The 10,462-nt window shown below is 39.3% G+C and overlaps 1 protein-coding gene across 1 annotated transcript; it reads right to left on the minus strand.

Moving 5' to 3' along the window:
- Positions 1 to 1,087: 1,087 nt before the first annotated feature.
- Positions 1,088 to 4,251, minus strand: hmx3a (H6 family homeobox 3a). Its single transcript, XM_050071843.1, has 2 exons — positions 3,553 to 4,251; positions 1,088 to 2,590 (listed from the first exon to the last, which is right to left on the minus strand). The coding sequence occupies exons 1-2, from the start codon at positions 3,839 to 3,841 to the stop codon at positions 1,968 to 1,970; spliced, it is 912 nt and encodes a 303-aa protein (XP_049927800.1). The 5' UTR covers positions 3,842 to 4,251; the 3' UTR covers positions 1,088 to 1,967.
- Positions 4,252 to 10,462: the final 6,211 nt, after the last annotated feature.

Genomic DNA, 10,462 nt, shown 5'->3' on the forward strand with positions numbered 1-10,462 from the left:
CTTTACATGTAACTGCATTATTTAATTAACTTAACCTACATACAGCAGCATGTGTTTGCTAAGTTAGTCGCATCCAGTGTCCAGTGACACCTGTGGTCCCGTGTGTAGTACGTAAGTTTAACCATTTATTTCTCACTTTTCTTATATTTTACACCTTTGTTTCAAACTTTTTTTTAAAAAATTTAGGCATCTACCAATAGGCTTTAACTGTGAGATGTTATTGTCCAGATATTTAAAAAAAAATAAATCTTTTTTTTTTTTTTTTTGAGAAAATAGGCTGCATTTTTTTTATCCTAAAACAATAAGTATTCCTCCTCACCATTTTAATAAAAGTGACATCGCAAGTGATCTTTTTAAAGAGAGACGTTTCCTCATGAAGTAAACCAAAAATAAAAATTATATTCAGGATTTAAAAAAAAAAAAAAAAGTGGTAATTTTAAAAAATGAAATCATGTTCAGATCTTTTTTAAAGACATGCTATTATAAAATAAAAGGAAAATAAAATCATGAATTAACAAATAAATCACCAGCTTCCACACCAGAACAGTGAGGTGGAGGTACTTGCCATAGATCCTGACATCCTTCCACCTCACTGAACATACCACACACACACACACACACACACACACACACACACACACACACACACACCATGTGAGAGAGAGCGAGAAAAAAAATGTTAAAAGACAGCAGCTTATACTCAGGGAGTAATGTCCTCTTCTGAGTACATTACCCATAATTTTGGCAAGATGGTGGCAATTACGCATCTAATTGACCGAACCACTTTTATGTAAAATACCGTTTTTAAAGTGCATAACACCAAGATGATTACAGAAACCATACTGCCCATGCTACAAGTGTGTGTGTGTGTGTGTGTGTGTGTGTGTGTGTAGGGTTCGACATGTATCTATTATTAGGATAGAAATTAATTTAATCTACTTTTTTGCATCTTTTGGTTCAAAATTCTGTGGAAAATGTTAAATGTTGTAGTGAAAAAAATATATATATACATATAATGGCTCCATTTACCCTCCTCTTCATCACTGATATCCTCTACAGAAGTCATACAAACATAACCTAAAATGTAAGGAATATTCTCCATTTATTTCACAACATGGTTCAGCAATACAATATCAAAACGTTGTTTTTACTGTACAGAGGAGAGGTGGCAGCTCCTCTCCCCGTGCCTCATTAAATATATACATTTACATTTCTTTCTTTTTTTTCTTTACACCAGTGTAGTCGATATTTTTTGCCGCTCCTGTTCAAAAACACAAAGTAGATTCAGAGACACTGGGAGCTCACACTTGTGCTTGAAAGACGTGTCCATGTCGAGGGACCAAGAGTGAGGATCACTAAAACTAAACATAAAGCTACATGTGTATTTTACAGTTGACAGTGTCTTGATTGTCCCCCGTCAAGCGCTTAAAAAAAAAAACAAAAGGAAAAAAAAAAAAAAGGGAAATGACAACAAAGCCTCATGAATATTCCAGCGTGAATAGATTCATTCATTCACAGCAAACCGTCTGTGTATTGCACATTATCGTGATATCAGCTCTGGAAATGTAAATAAAATCAAATAAGTGTGTGAAGTGATAAGCTGGCCCGCGCCTTTAGGCCGCCAATTACTGTAAACAAAGTCAAATAAATGTGACAGTGGCGTGTCCAGGAAATAGTCATGGTGGAAAAACCAGGGGAGAAATTAAAGACACTCATCCTGAGGTGATAATCACATATAATAATAATAATAATAATAATGTGGGTTGAACTGTCGGATTACGTGTAAACGGCACCCTTATGGAAAATGACACAATATATTTGTCCAAAATAGGTCCATGAGGCCTGACACTGTGTCTCTTTTCTTTTTTCTTCATTCAGTCAGTTGTACAAAAATATGAAGTTTTTTTTTTTTTCTCGGATGATTTTTAAAATCGACACCAGCTCGTGCCGCACAGCCTCAGCTCTTCTCAAACCGGTCTGAGCAGCGGCACGGATGTGACGATGGGATGCGAGTAGTAGACGCCCGGGTGCGGGAAGGTGAGCAGCGGCTGGCTCACGGGCACGTTGGCACCGGCGCCCCCGCTCTCCGTGGCCGAGTTCTCGTGGTAGAGGATGGGCACCCGGACTATCCTCTGCGCCGCGGCGTGGCTCAGGTTGGCGGCCTCCAGCTCCGCGGCCAGCTGCCTTTTCCACTTGTTCCTCCTGTTCTGGAACCAGATCTTCACCTGAGTCTCCGTCAGGTGGAGGGACGCGGCCAGGCCGGCCCGCTCCGAGCTGCTCAGGTACCGCTTCATGTCGAAGGTGGACTCCAGCTGGAACACCTGGCTCCGGGAGAACACCGTGCGCGTCTTCTTCTTGCGGCACGGCTTCTTGTCCTCGTCCCGCTTCTTCCACTCCTCCAGCTCGTCTTTTTTGGCTTCCTCCGTGTCGCTCTCCTCCAGGATTATCTCGTCGCCACTTTTGTTGTTGTTGTGCTCGTCCTCATCGTCATCGTCTTTGACGTCTGGCTCGGATTTGAGCACCAGGTCCGGCGAGTCTCTGTCCGTGCCCGAGGTTGGAGAGGAGTCTCTGGCTCCTAGTTTGTCTGTGACTGGAATGTGGACAGAGGGAGATGTGGTCATAAACACTTGGGCCTGATGCTGTGTGGGTTTGGGTTTTATTACAGCCTGTTGATACTGGGCAGCCTGTGCGCTTTGGGGAAACTAAACTGGTTATAAATAGTGCCAGAAAATATGGCTTGTGACCTAAACATAAACCATTTATACAGCTACAAATGACTGACCAAACCGTCTCCAAATATATTCAAATTATTATTTCCCCCTGTTAAAATAACACTTTTTATAAACTAAATAAATAAAATGTTCCGTATCAATAGACCTGCTTTATTTATTAGATTCATCTGCACAAATCTGGGTTTTCAAATCACTCCTAATTGAACAAGCTTTCAAAAAAACCCATTTACTCTCTCAAAACTGATAGTGCCACTCATATCATTTTATTTTAAATCTCACGTGAATAAATCAGACAAACAGGCAGGTAAAACACGCTGTCAGTGGCCAAAGCCTCTGGGGTAAGATGTTCACACTGAGCGCCAGCAGACAAATCAAAAGCACGCTGCGCATCGTCACCCTCATCCGATGATTTGACGATGTCTGCTTCATTTTATGCACAGTGTGTCACTTTATTGATCTATTATCCCCCTGTCGTGGCATAACAAAATAGGCCTTCATAGAGGACAAGGCGTCAAATCACTATAGCTTAGACTCTGTGGTGTGATAAAGATTACGCACGTCCTATTATTTGCCATCACCAAAACGCACAAAACAGTTTATGGAGAATATGTCTGAGGAGGATGTGCAATGACTGGTGTCTGAGAAAATATTGTCATAAAACGCACAGGGTCCTGTTATTCAAAATTATTAAGTTCCCCTGTTGTAAAGATAAAGAGAAAATACTCCAACATCTAAATATAATTCAAAGAGTGTGACAGTGTATCGCTCATATCTGCTCCATAACACATGATAAACAGTTGTTTTGGTCTGTCAGTCTCACCTTGGGCTCTGTGTAGGTGGGCGGATGAGCTGAGGGTGTAGGGGTACCACCACGCCGAGGTGCGCTCCAAGTAGTGAGCCGGTAGACTGAACCTCTGTGCGGGCAGGTCAAAGCGTGGAAAGTTGAAGTCCCCGACCTGCGACAGGGAAAATCCTCCCTCCAAGGCGGCCTTAGTGGCAGCCAGCACGGGCTTGGGTTTGGTCGGTTTGCTATCACAGTTCAGCAGGTTCTTAATGAAGAAAGGAGAGTCCTTGGCCGAAGCGCACGTCTCTTGCGTTGTCTCTGGCATCGCTGTGTTTGTGGTCTGAACGCAGAGGGACCACGGAAGCAGGAATCAGAAAAAGAGGGGGGTAAAAAAAAAAGGCAAGCCTGACTTACACACTGACGATATCCCCGGCTGAGAGGAGTCCCTGTTTTTCTTCTTCTTCTCGGTGATTTTACGCGGAGACGCGATTTCACACCCGCGTCAAAAACACGCGTCCTTCTAGGCTAGAAAAATAATAAAATAAAAGGTTTGAGCGGCAAAAAATAAAAACCAAAACATGCGTAAACATGGAGATGTCTCATTCCGGGGCTCTTTTCGTCAAACTGTGTCCACCGTGTCAGTCAGTCTGGCGTCTGATGCTAATGATGAAATAAAAATGTCATCCAAGTTAAATGCGGAAAGTATAGGCGATTGGGCATGTACAATGGCAAATGGGATTAAGGGAGAGACGGTGAGGAGAGAGAAAGAGGGAGGGAGGGAGGGAGGGAGGGAGAGAAAGACCGTCCTCCCCTCTGTGTGCGCTCTGGCTGCAGGCTGTGTGCGCTCGCCTGTTATTGGTCTCATATAGTCCAATTAGGCAGCAAATGAACACAGGGCTGTTAGCGCCAAAAAGGAAGGTTTGGGATAAGCGCCTCATCACACAACTAAGATTACAGTCAGACACAGATCGACTGCACGAGGTTACTCATAATCCAGTGTTGGTGGGTTTTCTTTTATTTATTTAGTGCAGCATTTTTGAACCAAATTCACTCAGGTTGCAGGTGCCTGGTGGGTGTTTAAAATCCGGAGATTTGTGCAAAGATTTTAGGAAATGTCAGCCTATATTTAACAATTTTTAAATGATCACCAAAAGCTTAAAGAAATAAAGAATCTTAGAGAAAGAAATGGCCTCTCTAGCCTGTGCGTAAAGCTTGCGTTTATTATCCAAGGCCTAAATGTGATGCTTTTATGTTGTGAGTCCGTTCAAACAAGATTACACTGAATAAAAAGCAAGACAGCCAACTAACAGGTATCCTACCACCTTGGAAACTCGTAATGTATCACGAATACTAACTTTAATGGTGCAAAATTGTCAAAATCACCTGCTTTATTTATTTTAAATTAATAAAACACCTCATTTTTACGCAGAATTGTTTTCAGTTTTCATCCTATCTTGACAAAACAAAATTAAATACAAGTATTGGTCACCACTCTTCTCAGCTTCCCAGACACAATATGAAAAAGGCCTGAGATCAGGCTGCAGCTACTCCACGTGTCACCAATGGGCGATTAGATTCATATTTCTAATTCATTGATTTTCAGCGAGGGCCACTTCCACAATGTCTGCGGGTCGCACAGTCATTTATTCCTCCCTAATCGATTTGGTTAATTCATCCCTCAGATTGCACTCTTTGTAAATGTGCTATGTATATTCACTCATTGATATTAATTGACTTGTTAAAAAGCAGTCCATTGGTTGGGGAGGCTGCCGGTGTGGGAGAAGGACGGAGAGACAGCGTCCTCTGTGGGTCACCAGGAGGAAATGCAAGTGTGTGGAGTGAGAGTGGAGACTGTATGCTTGTGTTAATGACAAAGTCTCATGCTGTTACATTATGAGGACTTACCTCCAATTAGGGTGCAAAAAGCATCTCCCCACATGGCAGACCAATACATTTTAGGATGAAGTTTAGGGTTTGGGTGAAGATATAGGTCAGAGTTACGGTTAGACATGCGATAAGTGTACTTGAAATGAATGCAAGTCAATGCATTGTCCTCCAAAGTGGCAACAAATAACTTTGAGTCAGACCAAGACAGAGACTGTTATCTGCAGTTTGATCACACAATTGATCCAACTGAGATGAATCATCATCATTTGTTCCCGAAAGACACTCATCAGCCATGTGATATGCAGCCATAAAAGAGGGTGTCAGTGACCAGGTGAAGGTTGCACTGGGTGTCACACTGCTTTTTTATTTTCCATCATCTGTAGACTTCTTACTAGCAGCGGCATGTCCGTGTAATTAACACGTGTCATTCATTTAGTGAACTGCTCAAGTGGAGATATCCTGTTTCTGTGATGTAATTACCGCCTGTCCTTACACGATCATCATCGCAGGTATTTGATGGCACTCTCAGAATGAGGTTCAAAATGTGTGGATGTGGTCGGGAGTCCCTAATAAAACAAAATCTGAAGAATTCAAATTATTCTAACAGTCAGCATACTTTAGAAACTATAAACTGGATTTTATTTGACATTATTTTATGGCAGTAGTGCGACTGTATCAGGTGTAAGTTATGTCCATATCTCTAAAGACAGTGTGGATACTGTCACTGTGTCCACCAAAGCTCTACTCACACTGGGACAGCATTAAAGTAACTCAAGCTCCTGGAAACTCTTTTAGTTTATCCGCTCCACGACACCACTGAACACAGAGGAGAAACTGCTACTAATCATTCTGGACAGCAGGAATTTGATCAGCAATCTTGTTTATAAGAGCTTGAGTTCCTGAACTAAGTTTGAGAAGACAAGATAAGTTCACATCCTGATTCTTTTAAGGATGATCCCACAACTGTTGTGTGATGTAGTGGCGTAGCTGTGAGGCTGCAAGACTGAAACTTCTCCCATGTGCCAAGTGTGTAGGAGAGCTTCAATGGCCAGCGTAAAAACATTAATGGCCCTATCTAGAGCCAGTGTTTGGTTTGTCCATTCTGGGCTACTGTAGAAGCAACTCCATGGAAGAGGACCTGCTCTGTATGTGGATTTTAACAGCTCACTCTAAGGTGATGAAAACACGATTCTTATCTTCAAGTGATCATAAACTAATGAAAACATATTAATGAATAGTATGCACTGGGGGTGGGAAACACCACACGATCCATGATACGATATTATCACAATACTTAAGTCCCGATACAATATTATTGCGATATTAAATATGTTGCAATATGCTAAGTTTTGCAATAAAATATATTGTGACATATTGCGACTCATTTAAAATATAAAAGTAATGCACATCAATGATGATAATGAGGTGCTGATCACTGGCAATAGACTTGATTGTAGAAAATAAGTGTCTCACACTCTGCTGATGTGTGTTTGTTGATGTTGAAGGAGGCCCAAAGGCTGAAACGTCATCAAAAGAAAAGAAATGCATATGGAGCCAGAGTGTGCGACACTTGTTTTCTACAATCATATTGCGACTTATTACCTTTTTTCAACTGTAAATTATGTCCCCAAAGGAAAACTTGTCAACATCTGTTTTATCTTATAAGTTTTCAGTCTGTTCATCTCACGTCAGCCATTTTTTGCAGCAGCAAAATGTATCTATTGGACCGAAAGGCAATGTATTATATTATTCTAGTAGGCGACCAAAAGTTTAATTTGTATTTGTAATATTAATAATTTATGTAGTTGATACTCTGCACTGTGAGACGATACAATAGTGCTAGGGCTGGGCAATATGACGATATTTTATCGTTATCGAGATATGAGACTATATATCGTCTTAGATTTTGGATATCGCTGTATCATGACATGGCATAACTGGTGTTTTTTCACTCATTTTTATTTGTTTTTTATCACTTGCCTCAACCCTCTTAGTCATTATAGACACATTATTGATTATTATTAATAAAAAATCTTACTGTGTTACTATTTTCTGGAACAAAAACAATAGTCATCGCTACAATTTTGTCGCATCAGAGAAGATATTTGGCCAGAAATATTGTTACGTCCAATTTTGTCTCCCAGCCGTAGCATTAATGAAATGCTTTGGAGGGAGATTAAAAAATATCATGACATATATCTTGTATCGAGATATAGCCAAAAATATTGTGATTTCATTTTCAGGAGGTATTGCCCAGCCCTAAATATTTTCCAAACAAAAATATTGCCATACTATGGTGTATCGCTTATTTCCCCCACCCCTACTATATACCATTCTGCCAATATATGCCCCTAAATCCTGCACACTGGACCTTTAAGGTGTTCAAAATTAAAATGTCAGCACATTGAATCATGTAAGATGAGAAGCAGACAAAATGAGAAAAGAAAAGAAGAGGCATTTGTGCAGTCTCCTTTATTTACTTAGTAATATAATCAGTATTTAATTCATTGACAACTCCGTCCAATTACTAATCACGAACAAACAGGGTTGAATATTTGTCAGTAATGCAGCATCAAGAATTGTGATTAAGACTTCACAACTTCCATCTTGTACCTATCCTCGACTAAATACATTTTCTTGTTGTCCAAAATTAAACAGACTTGTTTCAGATTATTGTCAACAACTTTAAAGACGATGGGCTCAGGTGGGGATGTACAGTAGGAAGTCAAACACAGAGCAGCTGATGCCTGATGAAGGTCTGTGTGATCAAAACTGGTGCATAAAATAAATAAATATTTAATTTAGGAGCTCTTCAGCGTGCAGATATCATTACTGTCCTCTCTGTATTATTATTTTAACCCTTGAATTAAAGTGACTCTAGTAGGCTGTTATCATTTTGGCCTGATTCCCAGCTTGTGTTGTTCAATAGTCAAATAGAGATTGTTGAAGGGCTTGGTAATATTTACACCACAAATCATAATTTACTACAGTGTGTTATGACCATAATGGCAGTCCAACATGCTGAACTGGAAGAAAAAAATACCACAACAGTTTCTAACCCTGAAAACAAAGTGTACAAACTAAGATCATGTGCTTTAAAAACTACAGTTCATATTATGCATTGATTAGAAACATGCAGTAGATGTTGCCCAGAGGCCATATAGGCCTTCTGAGTGCTCCATAAGTCTATTTTTGTTGCTCCTCGGGTAGGTTACTATGACTTTTATATTATTTATTTCAAAGCGCCCAGATATTGATTATTTCACAAGGAAAAATGACAAATGGCAGGAGGGAATGACACGGTCAGCAGGTTCTATTAGAGAAATGATAGTGTTGCTCGTGGTTTGTTAAAAGGTCCAGTTTAGATACTTTATAGGTTTACATCCATCATCGTCTAATGACCTATTTGATGAAAAACACGCGCTCTGGTGACAACGGCCCTGTGCAGCCAACTTCGCTTTGTAATTGCTCCCATATTAAATATAGATTTTTGTTTTGATATCTTGTGAGAATTCCTTTCTGTGGGTCAAAATTGTGATAAAAGACATGGATGCAATGACAAAAGCTCAGAGGGAGAAAACTGGAAGGAAAATGGGGGAAAATAGGAGGTGGAGAGGTGTTGATGGTGGGACTGAGTTCTGAGCAGCAGTGGTGCTGGAAGTATTCAGATTAATTATTTAGGCAGAAGAGGCAATACTGTAATATCAATTATGAAAAAGTCACATATGAAAACCATGTGAACACCCAACATGTGAGGAGTACACATGGAAACTGAAAAAACTGGTTTTTGGACACCTGTATTTCATGTTTTTTTTTTTCCAAAAGTGAACTTCAAGTACATTCAACTCACATGTAAACACATTTTCACATGTAGAACACACACATGTGAACTGCATGGGCATGTGATTTTTGGCAGGTGTTTTTCCACATGAACAAGCAGGTGATTATTTCACTTTCACGTGAAAACATACCCACATTGGAAAAACATGCATGTCAGCTACAAGCACATGTGATTATTTTCCATTTGAACAAATTCCCACGTGAAAAATAATTGAAAATAACTTGAATTGAAATTGTGATTTCCATGCTATTTCTTCCACATGTGAATTACAAGGATGTGATTATTTCACATGAACACATTCCTACATGTGAGAAATACACATGTAACCTGAAAACGTGTGTTTTTTAATTGGAAAAAATTGCTTAAAGTCTTATGATCAGAAGTACTAATTCTCATCTGACTGTTATTTCCGGAGCACTAACTGCTTTGTAGTTTAATCCAGTGGTTCTCAACCTTTTCTTTGAGCTGAACCCCTGCATCTCCATCAGATAAACTCAACTACCCATTCATCAACACCCATCAGGTTCCACATGTGTTCATTTGAATCAAAATATTATCAAAATCACAATAAGGCCAAGTACAACATCCAAATCACAGGAGCTGCAAATTTTTACCAAGGTAAAATGTGTCGCAACATACCATCATTAATGAAGCATCATGGTGCTACAGAGATGACCGGCCTACAAACTATATTCCAGACATAAGGGAATATGCTTGGTTGGTAGAAACACCAGCAAAAAATACATTATTATCTTTTTTTTTCTTCAATGAGTTAGAAATGTCAAATTGTCAAAATACCTATCACAATACAATTTTTTATTCATTTATCTTTTTTGAATATCATGCAGCTCTAAACTGGATATTATTTAAGACTATTCAAAATATATTTTCATCAAATTTTTACAGACTTTATAAATATTGTTACAGTATTTTTTTTATACAATTAAAATGCCAATGATCAGGTTTGGTTTTGTACCTCTACCACTGTGGCAGAAACTGGATGTTTAGCTGTTTTAACAATTTAACCATTACTTTTGTCTAACTATTTCAGCTGCATATTCATTACTTTACTTAGCTAACTTTTTGAACTATATATTCATTATTTTTAGCTACGTTTTTTAAGCATTTCCACATTATTTCTCTGTTCACTTGTAAACTACTTTTCACAAACTTTCATTTATAACATACTGTGTTCAAGTTACAGCTCACTGAATATAT

The sequence above is a fragment of the Epinephelus moara genome, chromosome 19 (genome assembly GCF_006386435.1).
Source record: "Epinephelus moara isolate mb chromosome 19, YSFRI_EMoa_1.0, whole genome shotgun sequence".
Taxonomy (NCBI): domain Eukaryota; kingdom Metazoa; phylum Chordata; class Actinopteri; order Perciformes; family Serranidae; genus Epinephelus; species Epinephelus moara.